Source organism: Prinia subflava, chromosome 15 (genome assembly GCF_021018805.1).
Source record: "Prinia subflava isolate CZ2003 ecotype Zambia chromosome 15, Cam_Psub_1.2, whole genome shotgun sequence".
NCBI classification, from domain to species: domain Eukaryota; kingdom Metazoa; phylum Chordata; class Aves; order Passeriformes; family Cisticolidae; genus Prinia; species Prinia subflava.
Window position 1 is genome coordinate 20,009,732 of NC_086261.1, and position 14,033 is coordinate 20,023,764.

Sequence of the window (14,033 nt, forward strand, 5' to 3'; positions counted from 1 at the left end):
CTCGATCTGCCCTCCCTGGATCTGCCCTCCCTGGCCCTCCCCTCCCTGGCCCTGCCCTCCCTGGATCTGCCCTCCCTGGCCCTGCCCTCCCTGGCCCTGCCCTCCCTGGCCCTGCCCTCCCTGGATCTGCCCTCCCTGGCCCTGCCCTCCCTGGACCTGCCCTCCCTGGACCTGCCCCTCCCTGGATCTGCCCTCCCTGGCCCTGCCCTCCCTGGACCTGCCCTCCCTGGACCTGCCCCTCCCTGGATCTGCCCTCCCTGGCCCTGCCCTCCCTCGATCTGCCCTCCGTGGATCTGCCCTCCCTGGATCTGCCCTCCCTGGCCCTGCCCTCCCTGGCCCTGCCCTCCCTGGATCTGCCCTCCCTGGATCTGCCCTCCCTGGCCCTGCCCTCCCTGGCCCTGCCCTCCCTGGATCTGCCCTCCCTGGATCTGCCCCTCCCTGGCCCTGCCCTCCCTGGATCTGCCCCTCCCTGGATCTGCCCTCCCTGGCCCTGCCCTCCCTGGCCCTGCCCTCCCTGGATCTGCCCCTTCCTGGCCCTGCCCTCCCTGGATCTGCCCCTTCCTGGCCCTGCCCCTCCCTGGATCTGCCCTCCCTGGCCCTGCCCTCCCTGGCCCTGCCCTCCCTGGATCTGCCCTCCCTGGCCCTGCCCTCCCTGGATCTGCCCTCCCTGGATCTGCCCTCCCTGGCCCTGCCCTCCCTGGCCCTGCCCTCCCTGGATCTGCCCTCCCTGGACCTGCCCTCCCTGGATCTGCCCTCCCTGGATCTGCCCTCCCTGGCCCTGCCCTCCCTGGATCTGCCCTCCCTGGCCCTGGCCCTGCCCTCCCTGGCCCTGCCCTCCGTGGCTTGCAGAGCAGTGGGATGGAGTCCTGGCCAGGGAAGGCACCTGCCTCGCTGCCCTTGTTGGAGCTGACTCCTGACTCCCCGTCCCTTTAGGGAGCAGCTGCCACTGCTCTCTCTGCTCCCTGACAGTCTTTGAAGGTGGCTGATACTGTTGTATTGCTTTAGTGAAGTAGTAAGCATGACAAATATTGGCCAGCTTTTGCAGAGCCTTCTCTTCATCTTTAGTTGGTAGGAGGTGATGCTCATTTCTTGCAAAAGTAGATTTTAACATAATATTTTTTACACAATTCCTATCTGCATATTGGCCTAGCATGTGCTACAGTTGATTCACTCCTTGGAAGGAGTCACAGTGATATTCAAAGTTGTGTTTTCCTCAGTCTCAAAGAATATCATTAGTGCTTTGAGATTTTTACCAGTGTAGAAAATAACAGGTCAGGGAATGTATATGCAGGAAAACATGTTCTACCAGGGCTTCTTCCTCTGAAAGAATTTCAAGAAAATTTCCAAGCAAAACTGAAAATTATTATTACATTCACAATCCTACCTGATTAGTTTTCTCTTGGAGACAGCTTGTTCCCATCACTTTATGATGGCATGTTTATGGTAGCTGACATTTGCCAGCTGGACACTCGGGAAAACGGGTGTTACCACCAAAATCTTGTTTCCAGGTTTTTCATTTTGGACCTGAAGAGACTCTCCTTTATAATTCTGTTGTCACAGGAGGATTCATAGATTAGGTTGTGGCCAGTTGTGTTATGCCATTTGGTACGGGGTTTTTTGGTACTTCTCTGTTTATTTGGTTTTATTATTAAAGCAAGTATACTAACATGATCCAGATCTTGTTATATCTTTAAATTACTTTCTATGTGTTGAATTAGAAGTATCAACCTTTATAGCTCATGAAGAAGTGAAAGATTTGAAAGTATCCTGATTCAAACTCATATTTAGAATGTTTTACCTATTTATTGCTGAATGTTTATTGCTTTTGTCAGGAAATAGATATGCATTATTTGTATACTTTATAATTAATTTGATGTAGTTACAGATTATTTAGAATTTTTCATGGATTTTTTTTAATGGACCAACAGACTTAGTCTCATTTCTTATTTTAGGTAAAGTATCCTGGAGTAGCACTGGTACCAAGTATAGTTTTATTCCAGTTTCATGGCAGTTGTGAAGGAACAGGTTCAAATATTTTAAAGGGTAAGGTCTGCTTTTCCTTTGGGTCCTATTTTTAGTGTCTGCTCATTTGCCACACTTCAACAGGAAACACAGATCCAAATGCCTTATGTGAAACTTGGGTGATGAGAGGTAGTTTTCTAGAAATATGTGTCTCTTTTTTCATGTATACAGAAAAGGAGATTAAATAGGATCCATCAAAGAACTCTTTTCCTTTTGGTTTCATCACTCGTTTGTGTATAGGAAGAAAAAGAAGACAGCATGAATAATGTTGAATATGTTTTGAAAATACTTAAGAAAATAATATCAAAATTTAAGTTTTAGGATAACCAGAATATGGTGCTAAAAATCTGAATGCCTTATTAGGAAAACAAAGACATTGATTAACAAGTGCAGAAATAAATAGTTTTGTCACAAGATGAATGATATTCAAAAATTAGAAGTTCAAAGAATGGTGTCCACTTGCTCTGTAGTCAAAACGTAGTGTTGGTCAGAGGAAGGAGTGCCTCATAAATGTCGTCTTATTCTTCTTGCACTATGCAACTACTGTCTGGGGAGGCAAAGAGGTGCTCTGAGAACTTGGGATAGAAACCAGAATTCTATCATCAAAATACAGCAAATTGGAATATGGCCATGAAAAATACACATTCTAGCCCAGCCCTGGGCAGATGATAACCAAAGGTCCATTCCTCCCTCTAGCACACTGTAATGCCAGAAAGGGGAGAGGGATTTAGGAGTGAAGAAAAGATTCAAGATGATAAATCAATTTGAGGTTAATATTCAGCTCTTTGAAGTTGGACCTTCTTAGAAAAGTCTGGCTTTGTAATCAAAAGTTTAAGCTTTAAGAAGTCAAGAGTAGGGGGAAGAGGAAGGAAACATTCAGATTTCCTTTTCAGGGTTTGAGTGTAGTGTGAAAGCATTGTGCACTGCCAGTACTGTGGTAGTAAGAGCAGCAAATGGGATGGTCATAAAGGTAAAATCTGATTATGGAAAGAACTGACAACTTCCACTGCTGTAACCTGCACTGGGCCACCCTAAGCATAGAGCAATGTTTGAAACTTGCTTTGTAATGCTGTTTTCACAGGGTGTCATAATACCTTTTTAATGGTGGGTGCTTTCTAAACTGGTATGTCCTCACAAAAGAGAAAGAAAAAGATGAGAAACAGAGAAGTCAAACTTGGACTGAGTTTAGAGGACAAACAGGTGGAAAAATGAGGATTGTGCAGTTTAGGGAGGGAAATAAGCAGAAACAGAAGTTGAAAGTTGGAAAGTAGTTAACCAATAAAAGTATTAGTCAGGACACAAAGTGACTGTATGGAATAATTGATTACAAACTCTTGAAAGAGCATTTTTGCACAGCAACCCTTTGTCTTTTCCATAACTGTACAGTGGGATCAAAAAACTGTTAGACATATAGATTGAGAAATCTCTAGCTTCATTATGTATGGATATGGTAGCCAAACAACATTTCAGTTTTAGGGACATAGCTATCCCCTTAAATGCTTCTTTGTACAAGAAATTGTGAGGTCAGCTGCTTTCCTAACAAAAAAAATCAGCAAAAGGGTACAAATAAAAGTTGTGTATTACTTGGGAAAGTGTTGGTATTTCATATATAAATGGAGTTAAAGCTTCAACCAAGAAAGAATGCTGAGGTGCAGTGGAATCTGTGTGAGGCTCTGGACTCGTTTCCTCCAAGGTGCTTCATGCCTGGACTTCCCTTCACAGGCTCCATGAACTTCACCCTCAGGCTGCAATCACAGCTCCCCCTTTGCCTTCCTCCCCAGGCTCTGTGGGTCTGGCTTTGTTCAATGGCATCTGTAAAATTCCAAGTACCCTTGGTCCTTCTTGTACCTATGGTGTTTTCATCTGCTGAAATCCAGGTTCAGTTTGATCATGGCTCTTCCAAAAGGACTGCAATAGCAGGAACTGCTTTAGCTGAGGAAGGCAGAGGATAGGAGAGAATCTCTTGGCCTCTTTCATCACCCTGTCTGCCAGTGAAATGCAGAAACCAGGGCAGTGGGTGTACGTGCCTTAAGAGGGGTAAAGAAATCCCTCAGGAGTTCAGCTGCGGTATTTCCTGAATCCAAGAAAATAGGGTAGGGAAAGGTGTTTTTCTGCATCCATCCTTCTCAAGGACACTGGTTTTTTTCAAGGAAAATGCATTCTTTCTGCAGTCTAAATTACCTAAATTACCAGATAATGTAGCAAGTGACTTCTTTATTTCAAGTGTTTAGTTTAACACAAACATTATTTTAAAAATAGAAGAAAACAACCTCATAGAAGAAATTTTGAGTAAAATGTTACAGCCAGTGGATTTCAGTAGTTCAGGCTAAAAGACATGGTAATTTATTCTAACCTTAATACAGCTGAATAATTAATTCAGAAAGGAATGCTTCCTGGAAAAAATGAGATGAGGTAATGATTGGAAATGCCCATCTGACAGCTATAAATATGGCAGCCATCTTCACACATGACTTCATCAACATAAAAATTTTCTCCCTTCCTTTTTTTTAAGTAACCTGTACATCACCAATTGGAAAAAATGACCAATTAAAATAAAACCAAAGCACTCTAAATTTTCCACTTGATCTTGTAATTTGTACTGAATTTCTTGTACATTAAGCCTTTTTCCTCCTCTGTTAAATTTTTACATGGAACACTGAAATAAAAACATAACACCTTTTCTTAAACAGTAGTAGAATATGCAGTGTCTACTGCTTTTCCTGTTAGTGATTCCTGGAAGATGGTGTCTGTCCAAAGCAAATGAATGCTATTTTAAATACTTGTTTTAGGAAATGGTTAAAGGACTGGTTGGTTATGCTGTAGCAGCAAATTTGTTTTGGCCTGCATCTTACTTTTAAATAGTTCTTTGGTTTAGGTGTTTCAGCTAAGCAGATTCAGTGGCATTGATGTTGCACCTGTAGTGACAAAACGACTTAATTATTTTCCCTTGTATGCAAAATGCACAGAAATTGTCACTGTCTTGTTCTAAAGTGACTTAGCCTGAAATATGTAGTCATCCTCCCTGTTACCTTGTTTAAGAGTTGGAGAGCTAAGCTCTACAGACATTGAGGATGTAGGAAGTAGAAAGGAAGTCTATAAAAGCTTGTTTTCACTTGTGTTTTGTCTTTTATTACTTTTATATTAGGAATTTGGTCAACTTTCTAAGCTAATATACCTTTAGCAGCAAGCAGTAGCTGTGATACTTTATATAAAGTTTAACAAACTTGTCCTTGATTCACGTGGAATTCAGGTGTGCAGTTGCCTCAGGAGGAAGGTAGCAAGCAGACTTCATAAACTAATTGATATTTACAAACCCTTTGAGACTGACAGCTAATTTTTTCACAGATGAATGTGAGTACTTTCTTAATAAGAACTATACCATCCAAAGGTCCTTTATTTGTTTTGTGTATTTTTATTTCTGAAAATAAGAGGTAGGATTTTTTTCCCAAAACATTCTGATGGCTTTTTCTGGTTTTGGTTTTTGCTTTTCTTTTTTTTAAACTATAATTTTGGATTTTCTGTCTCAATTATATACCTAAAATAGTATAGTTATGCTATTACTTTTGCTAGGTTTCTAAGTAAAAGCAAAGGTGTTTTTATGTTGAAATTACAGACATCTTATTTCTTCCATTTTACTGTCGCAAGGTATTTTGGTTTAATAGCTCATCAGTCATAAACAGATTTTTTCTATTCCCTCAGTACTTTTGTAGTCTCCAGTGCAGTGATTGTTGAGGTTTGCAGACAAGTTCTGATCGTGGTTGCAGCAGTGCAAGTTGGGCATAGCCTTAAGTTGAAAGCTTGAAGGCACGGGAGCAGGTATGAACAGATCTCTTGTCTTAACATGGAGGACAGAATTCAGGGAATTCTGCGGGTATTTTTCATAGAGGAAAAATGAAATGCATATGGAAAGAATTAGTTATATGACTTATTAAATGGGAGTGTAGTACATTTTTTCTGTGCTCAGAAACTCATCCTAATAACATTCAGTTAACTTCAGTAAGGTTGTTCATTATTTGCAGAAAATAAACTCCTCTGTGGAATGATCAGCAGAGAGGAGACTAAAATCATAGATGCTCTTCATTTTCTTTAATTTGCTTTTCTGCCTGCCATTAAAGAAGATTGGCAATATTGTGGCTGTGCTGTGTATTATTCAGAAAAACTAGTTCACTTTGTGAAGAACAGCAAAACAAGACAGTTTAATTTTATGGAAGCAGTAGTCAATCTGCATGAAGGCGTTTTCATCATTGGGGCTTTTGTTACACACTGCAATCTGAAATAATGTGTTCTTGTAAAACTTTTTCAAGCACCGAATCGATTTTCTAAGTATCATAGTTGCAGCTCTTCTGTTGGAAGTGTTTTGAATTCCAGTTTAGTTGGCACTTTGCTCACTATCGTTTTTCCTCTTGTGGTACATCTAGATATTTCAAAAAAGTATGGAAGGACAGATTGGCTTCCTGACAGGGTTTTGATGGAAAATTTCCTTCAGTTTATTTGGCTTTACATTTTTAGTCTGAAGACTTTGCCATAGGCAACCAGTGTACAAAGTACTTGTAATGGCAGCTCTGCATTTAGCTGTCAGCACCACAGTACAATGTGCAAACCTTCAGCTGGCCTTAAAAGGGGAGAAAATACTTCTTTACTGTAGGTCTTGAAGGGAGGTGTTGTATTTGCGAGAACAACATGGTAATGGAGAGTTCTCATGATTTTTGTCAAAAAGTACCATGAAGGTTACAGTATCAAGTTTCCAGAAGCTTCAGATCTGGCTGTCAGTCGCCATTCTTAGGAGTCCCCAGGCACTGCCTGTGATGATTCAGATAATTTGGAAACCACTCTTGAGGTCTATACTGAAACTCTCATTCTGGCCTCTTAAATGTTCTTGAGCTTGTACTGCTCCCTCAAGGGGAGTCATCTGAAGAGGATTCTTGTGCCATCAAGACCCCCAGCCCTGCCTGGCCTGCCTTGCAGGGCCCCCTCCCCGGCGTGCCCTCACCAAACACGGTGCTTGCAGGGGCTGCAGTGGTGCTGCCAGGACCACAGCACTGCAAGGCTGGGGATCCAAAGGGGAAGAAAAGGTTCACCTGTGAAAGGTGTCTGCTGATTTGAGAGGTGACAATGGGCCGGCTTTTCTGTAGGTGCTGAGCAAACACAGGTCTGTGAGACACGTTAGGCAGGAGAAGGTGGCATCTTTAGGGCAGTAGTGGGAGTCTGTAAAGGGAGGGAACTGAGAGGGAAGATGATGATGTCTCATTAATAGAGGTCAGATTTTGCCTTGCTAGAGAACCAGATACCCAAATGCAAATAGAACAGAATCTGGACTTCTAGCAGCAGTGTGAATGCTAATTTTCTATACTGCTTTGGGAGTTTGACTGCAGTATTTAATTGCAGTTCTCAGGAAGACTATTTTATCTTTCACCTCTCATAGGAGAGGAAAAGAATGGTTGGTAAAACTAGTATAAAAATAGCCTGAGAAGTCTTACATACTCAGCTGCGTATACAAAGTTCACCAAATTACAAAAAGAAATATAATACTTAGTAATGGCGTTCTTCTCAGTTTCACCAACATTTTTCCTTCCTGCCTTCTAAAATGTTAAGATATTTTCACGTATACCTGTATTGTGAGTTCATGTGGTTTACTGTCTGATATATGAGACCAGGTTATTCTTGGGTCATATTTTTGAGATTTCCCCTGGAACCATATGGATAAGAGCTATGTATTTACATGAAAGATGAGAATATAGTGTGGTTTTTTGACATCAGGAGTTGGAACTTTAAGGCTTGCTTAGTCAGTGCAGGTTATTTGATGGGTTGGATTGCTAAAGTCAGAATTTCTTTTCTTCAGCTATAGTATACAATTGAAAGAGAGACTACATCCATATCCTACTCCGTGATTATCCTAAAGGAAGGAGATCCATTTCAGGAAGCAGTTGTGACATTCTGGAGAGCAAATGGGCGCCTGCGTTCCCCTGGGCTGCTGCCCCGGGGCCAGGGATGAGAGGCAGCATCGGGCCCTTGGGGCTGCGGGACTGTGCCGGTGTAGAGCAGACTCTAAAACCATAGGTTGCTTCCTGCTTAGATTTTAATTTATGATTTATGTATTCTGAACTTGTTAACAAAAGGAGGTGCTGTACCTTTAAGTAGCACATGCCGTCTAACCATCAGCAGGCACCTCTTGCAGCAGCTTTAGCCTGTTTCTCCAATCATGCCTGCCTAAGTCAATAACGCTTTGCCAAAGCTCCTCGTGCATTAAAGGTTACCGTTCAGCTTGTTCCATGAATCACAGCAGATGCATAACTTGGCAGTGACCGCTTCTGTCCCTCCCCTTCTTCGCTCCGTGCTGACTGCAGCCCCCCAGCTCCGTGCCGGCCGAGCCCCCTCCCCCAGCAGGGAGAAGTCATTACATGAAGAGATCAATTTACCAGCTGTCTTCAGAGCAGTGCTGAGAGCAAAGCTCCTGCTCGGACCGTGAGTGCGAGAGAAAGGGGGAGAGGGACACGCACTCGTACCTACGAGAGCTCGGGGCTGTGATCCTGAGACACAAGTGCATCTGCTAGCTGTTAGCACTTGGCAGAGGGTTTGCTCCTCCAGGGTAGCTCTAACTTTGGGTAATAATGTTTGTCAGCTACCTGATACTAACGCTGCTCTGCTTTCAAACAGCAGTGTTAGCAAGACCTGGGGGTGAGGTAAGCAAAACACAATGTCTTGTCAAAAATCGTCTTGTCACAGTTGCGTTTGCTTCATATCTGTTAAGATGGACTATGAATGATTTTTATGCTATTAGACATTTTAGATTTGTGTTGTTTGTGTTGTGTAAAAAGCTTTTGCTTTGGTGTAGTTTTGGGGGTTTGTTCAGGGGATTTTTGTTTGCTTTTTTGCCTTAGGTCTGTTTGGTTTGGGTTTTTTTGTCTTTGCAAAAGCCAAAAGGTACTAAAGGAGAACAGTTTGAAACTTCTCTGGATTTGATATAAAATATGCTTTCTGTGAGAGATGACTAATTTGTGAATTTTTCTTTACTAACATGAAGAGAAATATGATACTCTGCAGCAGTAGATGGTAGTGTTTTGTTCATATTTTCTGCAAAAAATGTGCGCTAGTGAAAAAGTTTTTGCACAGGATACGCTGTGGGGTTGTGAGCATGTAAAAACTCCAGGCTTCATTACTTTAATAACATTCTTTTTGTGCAAATACATGTAATGTTTAGTCTAGGGCAGGGCAGAAAGAACTTGATTTTTAAAAAACTGTATACCATATAATTAAAAAGGGTCTTTATACATTCCTAATATTCCTAATTCCTAAATCTTGAACAGTGGAATAGAACAGCTCTTTATATGCTTTAAAAAGTTGCTGCTTGATTTATGAAGAGCCATTTTCCAGATTTTTGTCCTCATCAGAGCAGTTTGTCATCAAGTACTTATTTCATACCAAAGGAGAAATTTTCTGCTACTCTTTTGCCTTTTAGGAAATAAATCAGCTGGCGTGGTACTGTTAGATATAAAATATTCCATGTAATGAAGTTACTTGCCGAAAACACATTTGATACTCATTCTCCCTTGCTCTGCCTGAAATGGGATGTGTAGCTGTGCATTTTAAATGAATCATTGGGTCATTTTGTTCGACAAATATGCCTTCCTTAAGTAAATCTTCTGAAAACAGTGATTCTGCTTTAAAGCTTTGTCTTTTACTAGTGCTGTCATAACTTAATAGTAGCCTAATGCAGTCCAGATCAATTGCTCTCCCTGGTAAAGGTGGAAGTGAACTGGAAAAAAACACCTTGTCCAGCACTGTGTGGTTGACACTCTCTTCGTAGCTCACATGTAATAATAAACTTTGTTTTGCATTCAGGGTGTTTTAATAGGAGAATCTGTAACAGCTTTGATTCAAGAAAATGTCTCTTAAAGAAATCTTGTGCTGCCTTTGATCTAGTTAAAGCAGGGAAAAGTTTTCAGCAGAGTCTTTACAAATTTAAATGGTTTGATAATCAGAGCAACTGGAAGCTGATCATTGCCCTCTAGTTGTCACAGTTGTTTTTAACTTCCTGGTTGATTGTTATGCAGCACAGAAAATGATAGATGGACTCACCTTGTTCAGACTGAGGGACCTTAAAGTCTGGGGTGGCTCATATGGAAAATATTTCTGTCACCACTGCATGCACATGTGGTCTTCAGAGATCCATATAAAGAACAAATCTAGAGCAGCAGCAGTGTTGCCTGCCAATTATCCTCGTTAGCAAGTAAAATAAAAGCGATGCTGTGTTCTTACCTGGAAATTAATTTCTGCTGTAAAAGTGCAATGTGGAATGTTTTAGCACTGTGATCCATATGCCAAGTACTTTAAACTGGACTGTTTTTCTTAGTTTTTCAGTTAATACAGCAGACAGAATGTAAAAAACTGGTCTGTTGCTTTATCAATTAATTTTATGTTGTAGATCTTAGTGTAGGTAATGAGAATTTTTCTCCTTTATTATATTTATATGCCTAATTTTGGAAATTTCATAATAAGAAATATACTGTGTCCACTGTTATTAATATAATATTTCTTTGTCCTGTATTGTAAGAGACCACCTGATAATCTCGTGCATTTCCCTGCTCCAGCAGCAGAACCTTGGCCACATAAATATTATTTCTCTAGGAAATTACTCAGTAAAGATTTTTCCTGTGGTTGATGGTGAATTGAAGACAGAGAAAATAAGTCAGAAGCTATTTTTTTAAAGGAACCTGAATTGTCATTTTGTGCTCCTTTGAAATGCTTTGTATACTCCTCTGAATATTTTAATTGATTTATAGGTATGTATTTTTAAAAGTTCTGCTCATAAAAGTGTCAGGTTTTGATAGATTATGAAGTCAGTGGGAAGTTGCTTTTCTTGCCAGCTTGTTTTGTCTGTATTTTAATGCTGCAGAACTTCACGTGATCAAGAAACAGCAAATAACAAAAATTCAAGTATTATGTTTTTTCCCTGTATAATTCTTAAGGAACCCCTAAGACTTGTTCTAATGTGTGTATGATTATGTTCTGCTTTTCATTCGTTGTTGATTTAAGGCATGACTTGGCATGAAGTCAGTGAAACTGCATTGCATCACTTTTCCATCCAGGAAGGAAATAAGGTCCTCTAGATTTGCAACTTGCACCACATTTGTATGGCCAAGCCCAAAGCTTGTGTGTGTGCTTCTCAGAAAAGGAACACGCTGAAGTCCTAGCAAAACATGCTTAATCAAGATTTCCTCCTTCTCACTTCTTTAATCCGGTGGTTTGGAATCAGCTCTAGCATGAACGTGGTTGGTTTGACCAGACGCATTGGCCTCGAGCAATCTTTGAGTGGTTGGGAGTTTTCCTGAGGAGCAGCCCACCTCTGCACCTTCAGCTGTTCCTGAGTCTGTCATTACTCCTCACTCACAAGCACGGAGCCTTTTGAACTCTGTTTTCTCAGTGTACTTGTCAGATATTTGCATTTGAGAATTTCACATGCCTTGGGATTTCAGTTGATTCAACTGAATTTTCCCATTTTAGTAGCTTCTTTAATGCCATACAAATTGACCAGAAATCAGTATTGTCAGCCCTATCTCCCTCAGTACAGGTGTCAGTGAAGCTGTGCAAATGTTCCAAAGTTACCAGCCTGGCCTTCTCAGCAATAAAGCAAAACCAAATTGGACCATTCTGAGTTTGGTTTGAATTGTTTTCTACTAGTGTTTTAAAAAATCCAATCTAGCTGACAAAATGTGTGGACAATGGGAAGGAAACCTCACATATAACTTCTGTGTTGATTTGATTTGTATTTTAATGTGATAAGTAATCATAATCTGACTAATCATCAAAGTACACGATACATGACAACACAAAACTTTCAGCATGTTTAAGTGAACAGGAATAGGTTTGAAGATACTGAATTCTTTTCAGTTCTTTAGGAGTTGTTCAGATAACAGCATGTTTTGCCACATGTATCAAACTGTTTATAGAAGCAAAACTTTTGTTTAAATATGTACTGTTTAGCTTAAAAGTATTGAATTCTAGATGCTGTTCAGCTTTCTTCATAAAGTAGTTCAGCATGAAGTGTAGAAGATACTTAACAGTGTCCTTGAGAGTTGTTTTAATATATTTTTATTATAAATAAATTTCACAGATGTGAAATGCTTCCCTTTGGAATTCAGGCATACAGAGGGTGAAAAAGTCACACTCCACCCGCTAAAATGAATATAGTGAGCCTGAGCAGCTCTGAGTGAGATTCTTGGTGTGCTGCAGACACTGCTGGTTCTCATCTGTGGCTTATAGGTCAACAAATGGAGCAGTTATTGTACAGTGTCCCGAGTTGCAGGAGCAGGAATAAACTGACAGGGGTGCAGAGGGACCTTACTGCCATGAGCTCCTGTTCATTTGCTCCTCCACACTGCCTGGCCTCTCTGCAGTGTGTAGCTTGTCCACAGCAACCAGAGAGGCAAAGTGAACTTGTCAGCATTTTAAAAGATCATTCACTGAGCAAGGTCTGGTGTCACAATCCCCACTGCACAAATGCAACCCGTTGCGAGGAACAGCTCAGTGTTCATCCCGGTGGTGTTACTTATTTCCATGTGTACAATATGAATGGAGCTTTCCTGCATTTATCTTGCTCCAGCAAGAAGGAAGAATACAAAGAAAACCCCACAAAAGACCCCAAACACCTTGAGGTCATGGCCCTTTTGACATCGTCTCTTTGACTGACTGTTCTCTTGTTGAGGAGCTCTCTTTCCTGACACTTACTGGAGTGAAATTTCTGACCTTACTCAGTGGAATCTTCCAGTGTTCTGTGGTCAGACCTGCTGCACGTGTGGATGTTGGTGTATGCACTTGTGAAGAGGCAGGGAGACAGCTCCCCAGCAGGTCACACCTGCAGCAGCTGATGTGATTTTGGCCATTTTTGTGAAAGTGTGGCATGGAGAATGAACATGGCAATGCTTATGCTGCATGACTGTTGGCGGTCTCTATTTATTGCATTCAGCTGTGCGTTGCCAGCCATAGTGGGCTGGCCATAATTACTGTTGTATCTGTGGATTTTGTCATCTTCAATTTTTATATCCTTATGGTAGTCCTGTGAGGTTGTGCTGTTACTTATAAATTCCTGGGCCACATAGGTAAAACACAGTTTGGAGGCTCAGAGCATTATCAGTAAAAACAACTTTTCCCTATGCTTGAAAAGTCAGCCTTTCTAGCACGTGAATGATTTTGTATCTGAGCAGTGTGTCACAGAAGCTCTGTAGCCAGGAGATGAACTCGTTAAGCTGTGTCTGCTCGGTCACCAGGGCCAAGTTCAGCTGATGCCGCACCTTCAGTGACGGGCAGGGAGCTCATGATGCGGCTCAATAAAACAAGCATTTCCATCTCTGGCTTCCACAGGGCCAGCATATAAGAAAACATCATTTCTCCCAGTGACACATGCACAAAAATAATTCCTCATCTCTGTACCTGAGTGCTTCCATCTGCAAGCCAAGGTTAATAGGGTTTCCATTGATTCTCCTGAGAATTCGGTACGTCACCTTGACTGTTACTTTCCCATAAAATATCACCCTTAACCCTTCTGTTTATGAAGCATGAGAATGTTTGAGAATATTTGTGGACTGGTAACTAAGGAGGGATTGAGCCATTTATTTATTTAGCACACAAAAAGAAAGTTATTTGGATTTACTTTAAAACTACCTGATTAGAAAAAAGAGATGGTAATTTACATTTGGCAGTGACTGCTGACATCACCATTAAAACATCTGAAAGTGAGACATACGATAGTTGAAAAATAATCCTGTCAAGTAAATATCCACAGCCTTGGCCAAATTATAAGAATATGCTCTATGTATTGGTGTAGGTACCACAGTACACATTTATTTCACCTCTGACATTCTTGCCTCACTCTCCCCAGCCTCACTGTCGGTCTCAACTGCAGTATTAGTAGTATAACTCAGGTTTGCTTTGAAAACTCTGGTGTAAACTTGGTGTAGAGAATGTTCAGCTTAGAGTTAATTACATTCTAGCAAAATGACTCAAGCTGTATTCTT

General features: G+C 41.2%; 1 protein-coding gene across 1 annotated transcript in view; it reads left to right on the forward strand.

The window, feature by feature from the left end:
• Nucleotides 1–8,444: 8,444 nt before the first annotated feature.
• THSD4 (thrombospondin type 1 domain containing 4) overlaps nt 8,445–14,033 on the forward strand; it is a 90,527-nt gene continuing 84,938 nt past the window's right edge. Inside the window, exon 1 of the mRNA XM_063413098.1 lies at nt 8,445–8,702. Within this exon, the coding sequence (XP_063269168.1) occupies nt 8,631–8,702 (72 nt within the window). The 5' untranslated portion in view covers nt 8,445–8,630. The remainder of the gene's footprint in view (nt 8,703–14,033) is intronic.